The sequence below is a fragment of the Propithecus coquereli genome, unplaced genomic scaffold (genome assembly GCF_000956105.1).
Source record: "Propithecus coquereli isolate 6110/MARCELLA unplaced genomic scaffold, Pcoq_1.0 Scaffold70, whole genome shotgun sequence".
Taxonomy (NCBI): domain Eukaryota; kingdom Metazoa; phylum Chordata; class Mammalia; order Primates; family Indriidae; genus Propithecus; species Propithecus coquereli.
The window spans coordinates 4,685,776-4,706,482 of NW_012153063.1; the positions used below are offsets into that span (position 1 = coordinate 4,685,776).

General features: G+C 33.7%; 1 protein-coding gene across 1 annotated transcript in view; it reads right to left on the minus strand.

The window, feature by feature from the left end:
• Positions 1 to 20,707, minus strand: part of KANSL1L (KAT8 regulatory NSL complex subunit 1-like) — a 151,685-nt gene that overhangs the window by 109,096 nt on the left and 21,882 nt on the right. Inside the window, 1 exon segment of the mRNA XM_012661214.1 lies at positions 5,128 to 5,269. Within this exon segment, the coding sequence (XP_012516668.1) occupies positions 5,128 to 5,269 (142 nt within the window).

Here is a 20,707-nt window from a genome sequence, read left to right on the forward strand (position 1 = left end):
TTATGTGTTATTGAAGTTATGCTAGTTTAAATTCAAATTATAATGTTATAACTTTATAATGTTACATGTAATCTTCCTGGTAACCACAAAGAAAATAGCTACAGAATATATACAGAGAGAAATGACAAATAAATTTAAACATTTCATTATCAAAAAATCAACTGAGCACAAAAGAAGACAGTAATGCAGGAAATGAGTAACAAAAAAACTATAAGGCTCTAGACACAGTGGCTCACACTTGTAATCTCAGCATTTGGGGAAGCTGAGGTTGGAGGAACTCTGGAGCCCTGGAGTTTGAGACCAGCCTGGCAACACAGAAAGACCTTGTCTCTACAAAATATAAAAAAAATTAGCCAGGTGTGATGGCATGCACCTGTGGTTGCAGCTACTCTGGAGGCTAAGGCAGGAGGATCACCAGAGCCTAGGTGTTCCAGGTTGTAGTGAGCTGTGATCATGCCACTGCACTCCATCCTGGGTGACAGAGTGAGATTCTAGCTTTAAGCAAAAAAAAAAAGCTATAGACATATAGAAAACAAATAACAATATGACAGAAGTAAGTCTATCTATATCAGCAATTACTTTAAATGTAAATTAAACTACTTTAAATGTAGATTAAACTCTCCAATCAAAAGACAGAAATTAGAATGGATAAAAATACATGATCCAATTCTATGCTATCTAGAAGAGACTCATTTTAAATCTAATGACACAAATAAGTTGAAAGTGAAAGGATGGAAAAGATAGTCCATTCAAATAGTAATCAAAAGAGAGTAGGGGTGGTGATACTAATATCAGACAAAAGAGACTTTAAATCAAAGAAGTCTACAAGAGACAAAGAAAGACATTATATATTAATAAAAGGTTAAATGCAGCAAGAAGATATGACAGTTATAAACATTTACACACCTAATAACACACCATCAAAATACATGAAGCAAAAACCGATAGAACTGAAAGGAGAAATCAATAGTTCTACAATAATAGTTGGATACTTATATAACCCACTCTTAGTAATGGACAGAACAACTAGATGGAAGATAAGTAAAGAAACAAAGGACTTAACACAATAAACCAACTGGATTTGACAGAAATATACAGAACATTCTGCCCCAAAACCACCAAATACAAATTATTTTCAAGTGCACATAGAACATTTTCCAGGAAAGACCATGTTAGGCCACAGATTAAATCTCAATCTCAAGAGATGTAACAAGAAAGTATCATAAAAAGTATCTTCTCTAACCACAATGGAATGAAGTCACAAATCAAAAACTGGAAAATTGACAGATTTGTGGAAATTAAACAACACACTTTTAAACGACCAATAGATCAAAGAAGAAATCACAAAGAATATTAGAAAATAGTTAGAAATGAATGAAAATGAAATACAACATGGCAAAACTTATGGAATGCAGTGAAAAAGTGCTAAGGAGGAAATTTATAGCTATAAACACATTAAAAAACAAAAAAGACCTCAAATTAACAATGTAATATTATAAATTAAGGAACCTAAAAAAAGAACAATTTAAATCAAAAGCTAGCAGAAGAAAGGGAATAATAAAGATTAGAGTAGCAATAAACAAAAACAAGGACAGAAAAACAATAGAGAAAATCACTGAAACTAAAAGTTGGTTTCTTTGAAAAGGTCGACAAAATTGACAAACTTTTAACTAGATGAACTAAGAAAATAAAGAGAGAAGCCTCAAATCACTAAAACCAGAAATGAAACTGAGAATGTTATTGCTGATTCTAAAGAAATTAAAAATGATTACAAGAGAGTACTATGAACAAGAGTACACCAATAAATCAGATAACATGAATGAAATGGACAGATTCCTAGAAACACAAAACTTATCAAGCTTAAATCACAAAGAAATAGAAAATTTGAATAGATCTATAGCTATTAAGGAGATTAAATCAGTAATCAAAATCTCCTGATAAAGAAAAGCCCCAGACCCTGATGGCTTCACTGCTGAATTCTACCAAACATTTAAAAAAAATTTTTTTAGAGACAGGGTCTCACTCTGTTCCCTAGGCTGGAGTGCAGTGGCATGATCATACTTCACTGTAACCTAAAATTCCTGGGCTCCTATTCTCCCACCTCAGCATCCTGAGTAGGTGGGACTACAGGTGTGCACCACCATGCCAGACTAATTTTTTAATTTTTTGTAGAAACCAGGTCTCACTATGTTGCCCAGGCTGGTCTTGAATTCTTGTTCACACAAAATTTTCTTGCCTTGGCCTCCCAAAGCACAGGGATTATGGGAGTGAGCCACCATGGCTGGCCTTCAAACATTTAATGAAAAACAAAAGCCAATCTCCCTCAAATTTTTCTAAAAATATGAAGGGGAGGGAACATTTCTTAACTCGTTCTATGAGACCAGCATTAACCTGATGCCAAAGCCAGGCAAAGACAAGAAAATAAACTACAGATCAATATCCCTTATACACATTCGTACAGAAATCCTCAAACAAAAACTAGCTAGCAAAATTCAGCAGCATATTAACAGGATTAAAAACCATGACCAAATGGGATTTACTGCTGGAATGCAAGGATGCCTCAACATGTAAAAATCAATCACATTAACAGAATGAAGGGGGGAAGAAAACCAACTACATGATTATATCAATGGATGCAAAAAAAGCATTTGAAAAAATCTAACACCTTTTCATGATAAAAACACTCAACAAACTAGCAATAAAAGAAAACTACCTCAACAGAATTAAAGCCACATATGAAAAATTCACAGTGAAAATATCATACTCCATGGATAAAGATTGAAAGTTTTTCTCCTCTAAGATCTGAAACAAGGCAAGGATGCCTGCTTTCACCACTTCTATTCAACACGGGACTAGATGTTCTAGACAAAGCAATTAGGCAAGAAAAAGAATAAATGGCATTCCAACGTAAAGGAAGAAGTAGAATTATCTCTATTTACAGATGATATAATCTGACACATTAAAAACCCTAAAGATTCCACCAAAAACTGTCAGAATTAATAAATGAATTCACCAAAGTAGTAGGATAGAAAGTCAACACAGAAAAGTCATGCATACTAACATGAACAATCCCAAAGAAAGTTACAAAAAATTTCCATTTATAATAGCATCAAAAAGAATAAAATACTTAAGGATAAATATAATAAATACTTAACCAAATAGGTGAAAGACTGGTACAAACCATAAAACATTGCTGAAATAAATTAAAGAAGATAAAAATAAATGGAAACACATCCCACATTCATGGATTGGAAGACTTAATATTGCTAAAATGTCAATACTACCCAAAGCAATCTATAGATTCAATGCAATCCCTATAAAAATCTCAATGCCTCTTTTTATAGAAATAGAAATACCCACCCTAAAATTCATATGTACTTCCATGGGACACCAAATAGCCAATAGAATCTTGAAAAATAAAGCTGGGAGACTCATACTTCCTGATTTCAAAAATCACTAAAAAGCTACAATAATCAAAAGAGTGTGGTACTGGCATAAGACAGATACATAGACCAATGGAATAGAATAAAGAACCCAGAAATTAAACCCTCACATAAATGGTCAAATGATTTCTGACAAAGGTGTCAAAACCATGTGGTGGGGAAAGAACATAGTCTCTTCAACCAGGGATCCTGGGAAAACTGAATATTCAAGAAGCAAACAAATGAAATTGGACCCTTACCTAACACCACATACAAAAATTAACTCCAAATGGATCAAAGACACCAATGTTAAAACTAAAAGTATAAAAACATTAGAAGAAAACATACAGTAAAAGCTTCATAGCATTAGATTTGGCAGTGATTCCCTGGATATGACACCAAAGGCATAGGTAATGAAAAAAAAATTGGACTTAAAAAAATTTTTTAAAATTTGAGCACCAAAAGATAACATCAAAAGAGTAAAAAGGCAACCCACTGAATAGGAGAAAATATTTGCAAATTATATATCTAATAAGGGATTAATATCCAGAATATTTAGAGAACTTCAAAACTCAACAAGAAAAAAGCAAACAACTGAATTAAAAACTAGGTAAAAAACTTGAATAGATATTTCACCAAAAAAGATACACAAATGGCCAATAAGCACATGAAAAGATGCTCAAAATCACTAATCATCAGGAAAATTCAAATCTAACTATAATGAGATACCACCTCACATCCATTCATATGGCTACCATAAAAAAAAAGCCCAAATATAAATATTGGTGAGAATTTGGAGAAACTAGAAATTTCTCTCCCTGTTAGTGGGATTGTAAACTTGTATAGCCACTGTGGAAAACAGTATGGTGGACCCACAAATATTAAAAATAGAGTTTCCATAAGAACTAGCAATTCCACTTCTGAGTATATACCCAAAAGAATTAAAAACACGGTCTCAAAGAGACATTTTTATATCCATGTTTTATAGCAAAATCACAATAGCTAAAACATGGAAGCAACCCAAGTGTCCATCAGTGGGTAAATGAATAAGCAAAATGTGGTATATACATATTATGAAATATTATCCAGCCTTAAAAAGGAAAGACATTCTAATATATGGTACAATATGGGTGAAAGCCGAGAACATTATGCTAAGTGAAATGAGTAAGTCACAAAAAGACAAATACTGTTATGATTCCAACTCATACGAGGTACTTAGAATAGTCGAAATCATAGACACAGACATAGTTGCCAGGGGTTAGGGAGAAGGGGAAATGGACAGTTATTATTTAAAGGATATAGAACTTCAGTTTTAAAATATGAAAGGAATCGTGGAGTTGGATGGTGATGGATGTTTAATGTTATGAATATATTTAACACTGAACTGTAGACTCAAAAATTGTTAAGATGATAAATTTTATATTATATATACTTTATCATAATAAAAAATTTGGAAAAAAAATGTATATTATTTCTATTAACTGGAATCCTAAGGAAGTTCTGAATTTCTCAAAAAGCATGATAAAATGATCTTGGTTAAATACAAAGGCATTACAAAGATGGCTTCAATTTATAGCAATATATCAAAAATCTTAACATAAACTAAGTACATTTTTATAAAATCTTCTAACAATTATTTTGGGTGATGAAATGAGAAGGAACTAAAACAGTAACAATTTTTATCAAAACTAAAACACAACAATACCTTGGAGGCACGAATCTGCCTGTGAATATCTGTTAGTTGTTGGATTTTGTATTCGAGCTCTGAAATCTGGGCTTGAAGCCAAGTCCATCGGCTGCCAACTCTTGCTCTGTCTACAAGCCACTTCCATTCAGTACTACGGTTACTGTGAACAAGACAAACACTGTCAGTCAAAGCACAGAGGCAATCAAGTTTTCACAGAGACTGCTTAATAACTTCCTTGACTTCTATCATAAAATCCAATTTCCTTTACAAAACATCTAATTATACAAAGGGAGAATGGCAGATTGACTTCTTATAAGGAAAAAAAAAAAGATTTAATTTCTTTACCTTTCCAGCCCATAAATACCTGTTTTTATTCAGTATTACACATCGTGTAGTAGGATAATCCCTCTGCTACTTAGTACTTTATTAATACTGAAGAGCTTAAATAGGGATGGGCCAGGAAAGAAAAGTAAACATGAATAACGATACTAACACCTGTAAATAAACACTGCTACATGAGATTTTTATACATAAGTAGGTGTCAATATTGGACAAGCTGTTTGAACTGTACTACATCTAAATCCACATAACAAACTGTAGTGTACTCAAATTTACTATATGTAATTTTCATTTGCTAAAACAGGCATCATTATTAGCTAATTAAATACTTAAAATCAATTTAGGGAAATTATCAAAAATTATTAAAAATATGAATGTTCTGCTACATTTCAAATAAGTATACAAATATATAGGTCTTGAGATGTTTGTTAAGATAAAGAACTTGTTAGAAACCTGATTCCTAGGATTTACAACCCAGAGATCACAAAGAATTTATATAAATCCTTTCATGCATATTTGAAAATAAGAATTAAATCCTCCTAGTTCCTCTATCGTATGGCAAAGCACTGCTCTAATATATAGTTTGTGAGATTACAAATTAATTACTTGATGAAAATATTTCAACCATTCCAACTAGAAAAAAATTATTTGGGATTACAGGTGGGGTGAGAGAGAGAGAGAGAGAGAGAGAGAGAGAGAGAGAGAAAGAGAGAAAATTAATTAGGAGATGCAGATTTCCAAGGGAAAACATGACAGAAATTGAAGGTATAACTGAAGGGCAACAACTACTTAATTACAAAACATATAAATGTCACAAAAAAGTATCTAAAAATGCATTTATTGTCAAAACCTATAGAATGTACAACAGCAAGAGTGAACCCTAATGTAAATTATGGACTTTGGGTGATGATGATGTGTTAATGTAGGTTCATCAATTGTAACAAATGCACCACTCTGGTGTGCCACATTGATAGTAGAGAAGGTTGTACATTTCTGGGGACAAAAGGTATATGGTAACTCTCTGTACTTTCCACTCAATTTTTCTGTGAACCTAAAACTTCTCTAAAAAATAAAGTTTATTAATTTTTAGAAATGCATGTAACTATAATGGAACATTAGAGAAAACATTTATTCTAAGAGATCATTTGCTGTCAGATAAACAGAATGCAATTGTTGTAACTTTGCTATAGAGAATTTATTCCTTAAAATAGGATTTTACATTATATCAATGTTTCCAAAAGGATATTTTTAAAAAATATTCTGATTTCATACGTTGTGACTGACGATAGCATATAAAGTAGGATTTCTGTTGGTATTATTTATTGTTTACATTGTGATTTTGTAAATTTGACATTTCTAAAAAAATCACATTTTTATAACTACTGACAAAATAAAAGAGAACGCTAGTGTATTCAAAATACATGGATAGTATGGATAATATTTAGTAACACTAAATGCCAATCATGAAATTAGAAAGGGAGGCAAGGGCCATAGCATGTAGTAACTTGCACAGGTGAGGATAAAGTCTTTGGACTTTAATTCAAAATGAAAACTACTGGCAAGGCAGTAACAAAAAATTTTTTCCAGGCCCTTGGGTTACTAAGTAGAGAACGCATCATGGTGGGACATGAGAGAAAATAAGGAAACCAATTAAAATGTAACTATAATAATCTGGGTATGGTACAAATAGTGGTCTCCAAATATTTCATGTGCTGCCCTACATTTCCCAGCCTCATTTGCACTTAGGTTGGAGTCATGTGACTAATTTTCACCAGTGGGCTGTGAGGAAAAGTGACATTGTCATTTCCAGTCCACCTGAGGACCTTCAAAGCCACTAGTGCAGGTAGTATAGTTATAAGACTGAGGAGGATCATAGTCCAAACCACACTGCACTTTATGTAAACCATAGTAGACCTCTGCTATGTTAAACCACCAAGATTAGAAGACTAATTTGTGACTTTATATATAGCCTATTCTGACTAAACTAATGAATATGAAAATGGCTTAGGCTGGGAAGTGTAGGGGAGATAAAGAAGATACGTAGCTAAGAGGATGGATTTAAGGTACATTTTAAAGCTGATAGGACTTGCAGAAATACGGTGTGGAAGTAAGCAAAGGGAAAACAAAGATGATCTTACATATTCTTTAAGCTCCAGTTGGAAAATTTCCCTATAACATGCAATCTGGCTTGGCTATCAAACTGATGATTAGCTAATGGTCAAATATAATAGAGAAAAAAGAAAATTTTCATAGAGCTCATATTATTGTACTTCTGATAAGAATATTCTGATACTGAAATTAGGATTACAAAAACCATTTTTATCCTCATATACTACATTAAATTATACTAACATAGAAAAATAGTAATACCAGATTAAATTTAAGTAAACTAAATCATACTTTCAATGTGTGAAATAAATTTTCTGTTAAGGATAACTTATTCTACATTTTAAGTGAATAAAATCTGTTTGCTACGCTTAAAAGTGGTAAGCAAACTTTCTCACCAAAAATGTTCCCTTGCTTGAAAACATGTTTTTCTCAAAAATAATTACGGTTGTAAACAAGTTACAGATAAATATATGGCAACTTGCTCAAAGGAGATTAACACTTGTTGTATACTAAAGTCAAAACATGTTTTATGTAAACAACTTATATAATCAATGATGCAAATTATTTACATAACTTACAGTGTAACCAATCAGAACATAGCTAATGCAACAGCAAACCCTTAGGAATGTGAAGCATACTCAGTGTCCAGACTTCCCAAACAGCATAGAAGACTGGTCTGCCAGACCACTAAGGATACTGCCCCCCTGCATCTCTCTGGACTGTGCTAAACTGATCATAGACCACCACATGCTGAACATAAGGTGGGGCTCCTACCTCTAACAGAGATCAGAGCAAAGACATCTGTGAGTGGAGGCCACCTCGACCAGTGGTCCCCAACCTTTTTGGCACCAGAGACCAGTTTCATGGAAGACAATTTTTCCACAGCTGGGGTTGGGAGGCAGGGGCTGTACAGATGAAGCTTCACTACCTCACCTGCCGCTCACCTCCTGCTGTGTGGCCAGGTTCCTAAGAGATGGACGGGTACAATTTCTCTTGGTACTACTTGTTGACATAATGACCCAACTCTGGCACTGTAGCACAAAAGCAGCTATAGATGATACATAAATGAATGAGTGTGGCTGTGTTCTGATAAAACTTTATTTAGAGAAACAGGCAGTGGGCCAGAATTTTTCCTTGGGACGCAGTTTTCCAACTCCTGATATAAAGCACCTTTTCATGTGCTTTTTATGCTTCCCAAGGGATTACAACTTTTTTTTGACAGATGTGCCTATTCAAATATTTTGCCCATATTTAATTGGATTACTTTGTTGTTGATACATGTTCTGTATCAGACTGTATCTATTAGAAATACTTTGTCCCAGTTTATAGCATGCCTTTCTCTTTGTAATGGTATATTTAGAGAAGTAAATTATTCTAATTTTGATGAAGCCAAATTTATCAGATTTTCTTTTTATGGTTAGTTCTTTCTGAATATTAACAAATCTTTCCCTAACACAAAGTCATGAAGATTTTCTCATGCTTCTAAAACTTCAAGAAGTTTTAGAGTTTTGGCGTTTAGATTTATGATCTAATTCAAGTTAGTTTGTGTGTATGGTGTGAGGTATGGATCCAGATTCATTATTTCCTACAGGAAATCCAGTTTCTGAACCATTTCTTGAAAAGATTCTATTATCCCTTAACAAATAGATCTGTCTACCTATTATAGTAGAAAAACACTATAATAGATATAAGACTGTCTCTGAATATTCTATTTGTTGCCTATACACATACAAATACAACCCCTACCCATTTGGATAGCTATCTATTATCTATGTCAACATCTTATGTAAATACCATACTACTATTATAGGTCAGAGTAATTCTTGAAATCCAGTAGTGTAAATTCTCCATTGCTACTCTTTTATTTGGACCATTCTACATTTGGGAATGAGCCTGTCAATCTCTACCCAAAAACAGAAGAAAACAAAACAAAAAAACTACTAGCATTTTTATTAGGATTGCATTAAATCTATAGATCTTTTGTGGACAGGTGACATCTTAACAATACTGAGTCTTCCAATCAATGTATATAGTATATATCTCTGTGTATTCACATACTGTCAATTTCTCTTAGCTATGTTTTATACACTTTTTAAAATTTCCCTTTATGTATTTTAATTTATAAATGCTAGAATAGAGAAATACACTTGATTTTTGTATTTTGACCTTATATACTGTGACCCTGACAAATTCACTTGCGAGTTTTAGTAGCTTCCTTATACAGACCACTGGATTTTCAATGTATATTGTCAAGTCAATTGGAAATAAAGACATTTGACTTATTTCTTTATAATCTGGATGCCTTTATTATTCTTACCTTTTTGCACTGATTAGGAAGGAACTCTAGTATGTTAATTATAAGTCATGTGAGTGGACATCCTTACCTTCTTCCTGATATTGCAAAGAAAGCATCCAGTCTTTCTCACTAAATAAATAGTTAGCTATAGATTTCTTGAAAATGTCCTTTACCAGACTGAAAAAGTTCCCATCTATTCCTGGTTTGTTGTCAGTTTTTATCATAAGTGGATTTGAACTTTGTCTTTTTTTTTTTTTTTTTTTGGTATCTATGGATATATTGTTTCTCCTTTTTCTTTAATTTTTGAATATTAAACCAGCCTTGTCTCCTGGTATAAATTCATTTGGTCATGATGTATTTATATATTTTGCTAGACTCCACTTGCTATTTCATTAAGGATTTTTTTTTTTTGTATTGATAGTCAAAGAAGATATGGATCTGCTGTTTTCTTGCAATATCTTTGCCTGGTTTTGGAATAAAGCTAATGTTGGCTTTATAAAATGAGCTGAGAAGTATTCCCTCCTCCTCTATTTTCTGAAGGAATTTATATAGGATTGGAATTATGTATTCCTTAAGTTTCAATAAAATTAATCAGTGAAGCCATCTGAACCTGGAGTTTCCTATGTGAGAAGGTTTTAAATTATTCAATTTTTCTAATTGATACAGGTTTTTCAGGTTTTATATTTCTCTTGTGTCTTTCAAGCAATTAGCCTACTCTTGTCTAAATTGTTGAATTCATTGGCATGTAGGTATTCAGGATAGAGTTATTCCTTGGTATCCACGGGGGATTGGTTACAGGATCTGACCCCCACCAACCCTACAGAATACCAAAATCAGCAGATGTACAAGTTCCCTATATAAAATGGTGTAGTAGTTGAAAATAAGCTACACACATTCTTCTGTATACTTTAAATCATCTCTAGATTACTTATAATACCTAATACAATGGGTTATGTAAATAGCTGTTATACTGTATTTTTTATTTGTATCTTTTCTATTATTATTTTTTATTTTTTCCTTATTTTGATTCAATTTGCTTAATCTGTGGATACAGAACCTGTGGATACAGAGGATTAACTGTATTCCCTGATTATCTATTAATGCCTAGAACATTTATAGTGATGCTTTTCTTTCCTATTAGTAATTTTCTTCCTGATCAATCTAGCTAGAAGTTTATAATTTTCTCCATTGCTTTTATACTTTATAATTTCAATGATTTCAATGCTTTATCATTTTTCCTTCTACTTGCTTGGGTTTAACTTGCTATTGTTTTTATAGCTCCTTAAAGTGGGACATTTAGACCATAGACTTTACATCATTCTTCTTTTCTAATATGAGCATTTGCAGGCATAAATTTTCCTAATAACACTTCTTCAATAATTAAGTAGCTACATCCTACAAATTTTGACATGCTGCATTTTAAAATCATTCAGTTCAAAACATTTTATAATTTCGCTTGTGATTTCTTCTTGATCCCTGAGTTATTTAGAAATGTGTGGTTTAGTTTCTACAAATTTTAGACACACACATTTACTGTTTCTTACCATTTTTCTTTTCTTTGAGTGGATCTAAATTTTTGCCCAGTATGTTTTCCTTCAGCCTAAAGATCATCTTTTAAAATTTCTTTAGTGCATGTATACTGACAACTTTTCTCTGTTTCTGCTTATTTAGAAATGCAATTTTTGTCTTGTTTTTAAAAATATTTCACTGAGAAGAGAATTTTAGGTTGACTTTTTTTTCCCCTTTCAGCACTGTAAATATGTCATTCCATTTTTTTTTCTGGCTTACATAACTTCTGGTGAGAAGTCAGCAGTCATTTTTTTTATTTGTTAACCATTTCTTTTGAATGTCTATTCTCCTGTTAAGCTGAAGTAGCTTTCATTTCAGAAACTGTTATTTTTCATTTCTGAAAGTGCAATAGTTCTTTATGATATCTTAAATTTCTCTATTATGTTCATGTTTTCCTTTTAAGTCCTTGAGCATATTTACAACAGATACTTCAATATCCTTGCTGATTAATTTCATCATCTCTGTCATTTCCAGGTCTGTTTCTACTGATGATTTTTCTTCTGCTCCTTTGCATGTTTAATACTTGGACACATATATTAATATATAAGTATATAAATAAATGTCTAGTAGCTGGTTTTATATAAATACATATACTTATAGGTGTAGGAATATTATATTGTTGAATGTGTGGGTTTTGTGGTCTTCCTTTAAAGAATGGTAAGTTCTGTTTTGGCAGGTTATTAAATTATTTGCTGTTCAACTTCATCAATTTTAGCTTACTTTCTAGCTTTGTTAGTGTAGGTATAGAGTAGCCATTACACTTAGGTGGTCATTAAATAAGGGACAGTGGATGGTCTAAGGAAAATAACTAGTAAATTAACAAGTCTGTAGGCTTAACAACTATGACCAAATAAGATATGTGGCTGTGGTATTTTCACGTATAGCTGACTGGAGGAAAACAGAATGGAAACCTACATTTCTGAGGGAACTCTATTATCAAAAAATCTAACACAAACTTCCCCTGGGAGCCAAATCTGCCCCAACAGAAAGCAGGGTGAGAATGTAGTGGAGCCTCCAATATGGGTAAACTAACACTCACTTCAAATATAATCACAAAGAATAATGGACAAAGAATAATGCCCAAAGACTAAAGTCAGGGACAAAGGACAAGGGAGCTTCTCTCAGAAAGCAAAATTAGGGCTCTGGTAAGATCTTGTTCCACTGCCAGAGCAATAAGTCTTATTATTATAAGGACCAGGAACTGTCATGTATATCCATCCCATTCTTCTTTTTTCCCAATGGAAGCTTTTATTGTAGCTTTCTTGTCCCTTCTCCATCATACATACAAGCAGTAAGAGGTCAAGAGAGTTAAAAAACTTGCTTATCAATTTATAGGTCACCACATCATGAAGAACCACATCTGGACCTGATGGAAAGGAATTTACTCCACCCACTGAATATGACTTTGGCTTATCATACTTGAAGAGTTGCTATGTTTTATGTACGAGAAGTACATGGATATTTGGGTGGCCAAAGAGGCAAATTCAACAGATTGCATATTTTTCCCTACTATTCATTCTGTTATACTTTTTGGATAACGGGACTCCTTGAGTTTTAGCTGAGTCCTTGACAGCTCAGCTAGAGACTTTATTTCCCAGTCTTAAATGCAGTTAGGTCTGACTATATGTGATGAAGTCCTTGATAAGAAGCCAAAATGTGAGCCAAGTGTGAGCCAAAATGATGTGTGCAACTTCTGGGTCTGGCCATTATAAATGACTGGGACATGATTAAGTCCTTAAAATGATTAAGTATGGAAATGACATGAAGTATTAGTGAATCTCAGCAATACAGCAAAGGTAGCATCCTAGAGGACAGCAAAGCCATCAGGTCTCTGCTAAACCCTGTGAAGCATATCTAATTCTTGATTGTTAAACAAAAGAAAAATAAATTCTATATATTTATGTCGAGGTCTCTGTGTTAGGACAGCTTAGCATATATCTTAACCAATATACCTCTCCCTCAAAAATATTTTATGCCATTAGGATCATTTGGATTAACAAGTTCTTATAAAATGTTCATTGTCTTTAAGAAAATTAAGCCTTATTGATATACAGGTTAATAACTTTAATAATCTGCCATCTAGTTGTACACATATATACACACACTCATGAAATAAACAAAAACCAAAATAAATAAATAGACAGTTGTGAACTCTAGGTATTTTAGCATGAAGATAAAATAAATTAAAGGGTGTGATTTATAATGTCTGAGGACAATCTAAGACTGGAACATAAGAAGGGTTCCAAAAGGAAGTATATATGAAAGGGAGTAAACACATCTTGATATATTATGCAATTCTGCTTAGAACTCTGGCAGAACCTACTGTGTCAACTGCCCAAACTGAAATTTTCAGTATTAGTTTAAAAGAATTCACACATCAGATGGGAAAACTTAGTCTTGTTCTCCTGCTATCCCTCCACCTCAAAAAAAGGAAGAAAAAGAAAAAAAACAGTTTGGGAAACTTATGCACCCTATCACTACCACCTCCTTTCTCTTGTATGGAAACGATTTTGAAAGTTAATTGTCTATTAAATAGTCTTAAATGTGTTTGTAAAATCCCTTGTATGACATCAAACACTGACAACTAGAGATATATTTTTTAAGAGGAAATACCGTAAATGAATTGTTAAACTAATAAAAATGTATTTATTTGCTAAAGGAACAATCAGTTCAACAAGCATTGTGTGTGTGCACGCATGTGTATGTGTGTATATGTGTCTCTTGTTCAGGAAGCCAGGCAACCATGTAGTGTTTTCAAACTAAATACTGCACAAGGGCCTGGCTGAAAGGGCAAGTGGAACTATTAATAAAATCCAAAAAGAGTTCTGTACTCCAAGCCCTGCAATTACAGACCGAAATCTGCTCAGAGGAAGGAAAACCTTTTTCTAACTCACACAAATGGGCTAGTGTTGGCTCTGTCAAACACTATAATGGACCCTGAAAAGAAATAAGATAAAAGATAATTCAAACTACCCCTGTTGCTCAAAAAGGTGACTACCACTGAGCCAGAATCGAGTAGAGGTGTTTGTGCTGTAACACCATATATGCATTCCTGAATAACCTCATGTTCTACAAAATAAAAATAGATGGACTTACAGTGAAAACAATTAGTGCCAGATCACTCAAAACCTATGGGACTTTAAAATCTGAGCCCTAGCAAAACAATAACGATCCTTATAAAAATCTTAAGTTTCCATTGGCATTTGTACCTAAAATAAAACAGTCCATCTTTAAAGCTTTATATTCTGGGGCATCATCCTTCTTCCTTTTATGTGGGTCCTCGAAGATATTCAGTTCTAATAGAGAACAGTTTAATAAAAATTAAAAATATCTCCTAGAGATAGACTTTTTCATTAATCAATTTATTTTTAATACAAGGGAAATGTCTTTAAAGCATATTCAACTGAACTTATAGTTTCCTCAGATCTTTTAAAATACAGAAATATATAGCAATTATTGAAACCAATAAACCATCAACTTATTTAGCTACACGAGGGTACTTCTACAGAATTTTCATCATTTTGTTTAGATCTTAATATACTGCTAAGGATTTCTCTTTAGTGTGAAAAAGCTTGACCCTAATCATTTAAAAGCATTAACATGTTTGAAATGGTTTGGAAACAATCCACATTGTGGATATATGCATGCTGTGTGTAAAATTCCATATTATATTCACATCATTCCCCTATATGCCAAATATATACACTAATTCACATTTAAAAAAAGATGTAACAGAATAAAATGCAATCATTTAAAAAATATCACTAAGCATTAAATGAAAATTATTTTCAACAATCTTAAAGATAATATTATACAGTATATTACTTAAAATGATACTGATGTTTACATGCAGGAATTTGAAATACTGCATTTACTCAATGCTAATATGTCATTGATTTCAAGATAGAACATCGATTTAATAACAGAATTCCCTGGGGTGGGGGAATAATATAATATTAATTGTACATATTATAGGGTACATCTCACTTTTAGAAACATTAAAATGTGATAAAAATATGCATTGGGAATCCAAATGTTGCATTAAAGTGTAAATAAATCTTCCTGAGCTATGCTTTTTTTTAAGATATGAAAATTTATTTTTTTTAAAAACAGTATTGATGACACCAATTCTATAAAAAGACCATTTTTAGAAATAAACAGTATTTGCAGTGTTTAGATTTGTCTAAGAAAGTTTAAAATTGTGTTCATGATTTTTAAAAATCTTTTTTTAGTTTTTATTAAGGTACAAATGGCAAATAAAAATCGTATATATTTAAAGTGTACAATGTGATGTTTTCATGTAATACACTGAAAATGATTAAATCAAGCCAATTAACATGTCCATCACCTTACATACTTTTTTAAATGGTGAGAACATTTAACACTTTTTATAGTGAGAACACTGAAAATATAAGTCAAAATGCACTGGGTTGTGTCGCAATAAGCCCATTGTAAACATGAAAAATTGTAAGTTGAACTGTTGTAAGTCAGTGACTTTCTGTACATAATATAATATTAACTATAGTTACCATGCTGACAATCGATCTCCAGAAATTATTCTTCCTATGTAACTGATACACACACATACAAACATTACATTTTCCTTATTCATTCATCTGTCCATGGACACTTAGGTTGATTCTGTATCTTGGCTATTAGAAATGAATATGAATGTGGGATTGGAGGTATCAATTTGACATAATGATTTCATTTCTTCTGGATGTATACCCAGAAGTAGGATTGCTGGATTATATGATAGTTTATTTTTAACTTCCAGAGAAATCTCCTTACTATTTTCTATAATGGCTATACTAATTTACTTTCCCATGAACAGTGTACAAGGGTTTCCTTTTTCTCTATATCCTCTCTAACACTTGTTATTCTTTGTCTTTCTTACAATAGCCATTCTAAAATGATTTCTCCTTCTGGTTTTAATTGGTACTTCCATAATGATTAGTGATGTTGAACATTTTCTCATAAACCTGTCGGCCATTTGTAAGTCTTCTTTAGAAAAAAGTCTATTCAGGTCTTTTGCCCATTTTTTAATTAGGTTGTTTTCTTCCTGTTGAGTTGTTTGACTTCCATATATTAATATATTACTACTTTAGACATTAACCCCTTATTAGATGTAGATGTATGGTCTGCAAATATTTTCCCTCATTCTGTAGGCTGTCTCTTCATGCTGTTGATTGTTTCTTTTGCTGTGCAGAAGCTTTTTAGTTTGATGTAATCCAATTCATCTATTTCTGCTTTTGTTCTCCATGCTTTGGAGTGCATATCCAAAAAATCTTTGCCAACACCAATGTCAAGAAGCTTTTTCCCTCTGTTTTCTTGTAGTAGTTTTACAATTTCAGGTCTTATGTTTAAGTCTTTAACCCACTATGAGTTTATATGGGGATGTGGAGTCAGAGAAGGGTCCAATTTTATTCTTCTGCATGTAGATATACAGTTTTCTCAACACTATTGAAAAGACTGTCCTTTCCTCATTATGTGTTCTTGGCAACTTTGTTAAACAATAGTTGACCACAAATGTGTGGTTTTATTTCTAAGTTCTCTATTCTGTTATACAGATATATACATATGTGTTTTTAATTTCACTGCATACTGTTTTGATTGCTATAGCTTTGTAATATATTTTGAAATCAGGTAGTATAGTACCTCAAGCTTTGTTCATTGTGTGCAAGATTGTTTTGGCTGTTCTGGGTCTTTCCTGGTTCTATACAAATTTTAGGATTGTTTTTCCCTATTTATGTGGAAAAAGTCATTGGGATTTTAATAAGGATTATATTGAATCTGTAAGTCACTTAGGGTAGTATGGACATTTTAACAATATTAAGTCTTCCAATCCATGAACACAGGATATTTTTCCATTTATTTGTGTCTTCTTCAATATTTTTCATCAATGTTTTAGAGTTTTCAGTGTACAGATCTTTCACCATTTTGTTTAAATTTATTCCTAAGTATTTCATTTTTTATGTTATTATAAATGGGATTGTTTTCTTGATTACTTTTTTGGACAGTTCACTCTTAGTGTATAGAAACACTACTGATTTTTATATGTTGATTTTGAATCCTGCAACTTTACTGAATTAATTAATTCTAATTACTCTGATAGAGTCTTTAAAGATCTCTATCTGAAGTAAGTATCTTATAAAGAACATATAGTTGGGTCTTTTTTATTATCATTATTCAGTGACAGTATGTCTTCAGACTGAAGAATTTAATCCAATTAGATTTAAGGCAATTATTAATAGGTAAGGATTTATTACTGTCATTGATTCATTATTTTCTATTTTTTTAACTAGATCCTTTGTTGTTTTCTTCTTCCCTTGCTGTGTTCCTTTGTGATTTGATGATTTTCTGTGGTGGTAAGTTGTGATTTCTTTCTCTTCATCCTTTATGTACCTACTATAGGTTTTTGGTAACCAAAAGGCTTACGAAAAAAAAAAAATCTTACATTAATAGTTCTAAGAGTCTATTTTAAGGTGATAATAACTTAATTTCAGTCACATACAAAAACTATAGTTTTACTTCCCCTCCTATGTTTTGAATGTCACAATTTATATCTTTTAATATTGTATATTTTATAATAAATTATTATAGCTATAATTTTTAATAGTTTTCTTTTAAACTTCATACTAAAAATATAAGTGATTTACACACCACCATTACAGTATTAGGAGTATTCTCAATTGACTATTTACTTTTACCAGTGACTTGTATACTTTCATGTTTTCAGGTTCCTAATTAGCATTCTGTTTTTTCAGCTTGAAAAATTTGTCTTACCATTTCCTATAAGGCAGGTCTAGTAGTGATGAACTCCCTTAGCTTTTGTTTGTCTGGCAAAGTCTTACCTCTCATTTCTGAATGACAGCATTGATGGGTAACATATTCTTGGTTGTTTCGTTTTGTTTGTATTGTTTTGTTTTTCTCTCAGCACTTTGAATATATCATCCCACACTCTCCTGGCCTGCCAAGTTTCTGCTGAAAAATGCTGATAGCTTCCTGAGAGTTCCCTTGTAAGTGAGAATCTTCTCTCTTGTTGCTTTCAAGAGTCTGTCTGTGATTTTTAACACTTTAATTTTGGTACATCTTGGTGTAATCTTTGATTTGAATATGATTAGAGACCTCTGACCTTCCTTTATCTGGATGTGAACATCTTTCCCCAGATTTGCAGTTTCAAGCCATTATTTTAAAAAAAAACACTTTTTACCCCCTTCTCTCCCCTTCAATTGCTATAACAAGAATGGTAGCTCTCTTGAGGGTGTTCCATTAATTCCATAGGCTTTCCTTTTCATTCTTTTTTTCCTCTGACTAGATATTTTCAAATAACCTGCCTTTGAGTTCACAGATTCTTTCTGCTTGATCAATTCTGCTGTTGATACTCTCTATTGTATTTTTCATTTCCTTCATTTTATTTTCCGCTCCAGAATTTCTGCTTAGTTGATTTTAATCTCTGTTATACTTCTTATTTTGTTCACATAGTGTTTTCCTGATTTTGTTGAGTTGTATTTCTGTGTTCTCATGTAGTTTGCTGAGCCTCCTTAAAAGAATTTTTTTAATTCTTTGTCAGGCAAATTCATAGATCTATTTCTTTAGGGTCAGTTACTGGAAAATCATTGTTTTCCTTTGGTGGTGTTGTTTCCTTGGCTTTTCATGTTTTTTTGGTTTTTTGCATTAATGTCTGCATATTTAATGGTGTAGTCACCTGTTTCAGACTTTACAGATTGGTAAAGTCTTTTACCAACAGGTGGGTGCAAGGACACAAGCTGGGTGATGTGTGACAGTTCTGGCTCCAGTGAAGACATGGCAGTATGATCTCTGTACAGCTCTATCAACTGGTTTTGGCACTGGCAAAGATGGCAGGGGTCCTCAGCAGTCAGTGTCCAATGAGGCGGCAAAGGCTATTGGGTGCTTCAGTCATGAAGGCTCACGGGGTCCTCCTGATCTCTTATTCTCTCACCAGGGAAGCTGTGGCCAACGAAAGCTCTCTTAGCACTGGGTATGGCTTGCAGCATTGGTGGCAATAATGTCTCACATGTGGCATCTGTGAGGCTACCACTGAGCTGGGATCTGGAGCACAGTCATTCATAGAGAAACCACCGCTCCAGGGTCAGGGGCTGAGGTGGCACCCATGTCTGAGGTGCAGGTGCCCTCGATGCCACATTGGTAACTGTGCAAGATGTGATTGCCTGTGGAGTAGCCAGGGTGCTAAAGTCCAAAGTGCCAGCATAAACAGAACTACAGTGGTTCCAGGGTCTGGAGCACAGGCTTACTCACTGTGGCAGCAGAGGTAGTACCTGGAGTGCAGACACACAGAGAAACCACAGCTCCAGGGCCTGGGGTACAGTTTAACCCACAGTAGCAGTGGTTCTGGTTTCTGAAGCACGGGCACATGAGGAGCTACCGGGCTTCTGGGTTTTGGGGAGTGGGCTAGTGTGCTATGGTGGTGGTTCGGATGTCAGAAGCCCAAGTGCTCAAAAAGTGGCAACAGAGGCAATGTCTGCAACACAGGTACATGCAGAGCACCCCAGGCTTCTAGGCTTTGGGAAAAGCTAGCCTACAGCAATGATGGCTCTTGTATCTGAGGTGAGTGCATGTGGTATGACCACAGGGCCAGAGTCTGGAATGTGGACAGGTATGGAGCAGCCCTGAAGCCAGGGTCTTACGTGTGGGCATGCATGGGCAGTTGAAGCTCTGGAGTATGGGTGCATGTGGGGTTGGGAGGATGGTGGCCCTCATCCTGGAGTGGCACAACAGCAGCTCCTTCTTGGTGGTGATGGGGTGGTGCAGCAGTATCTTCCTCTGGAGAGTCTGCGGTGGTGATGGCTGTTGGTCACCTCAGTGGCAAAAGATGCTGGTGCTATCTGCAGAGCAGGCTCTGATGACCATGGTGGCACCCACCACATGCTTGATACTGATAGCTCCTGATCACCTTCTTTATTCTTCAGATGTCTCAGATATGCTGATCTCTTCAGCTACGCTTTCTGTGTACTTTTTCTCCATTTTATTTTTTGGTTTTTGCTCCATGGTGTTGCTTCAGGTTCTTACTTGGACCCTTGAGACCTCCCAAAACGATTTTCATTCATGGATAGATGTCTATTTCTTGTTTATTGTGGGAGGATGAAGGCTAGTATCTCCTACTCTGCTATCTTGATGATATCATTCTCCCAAGCTGTACTTTCATGTCAAAACTAGGAAAACAAAGGTGGTCATTTCCTTCTGAGAAACAAAATTACATACTGCATAACTACTCCAAAGGGGCTTTACTATTCTGCTTTCCCC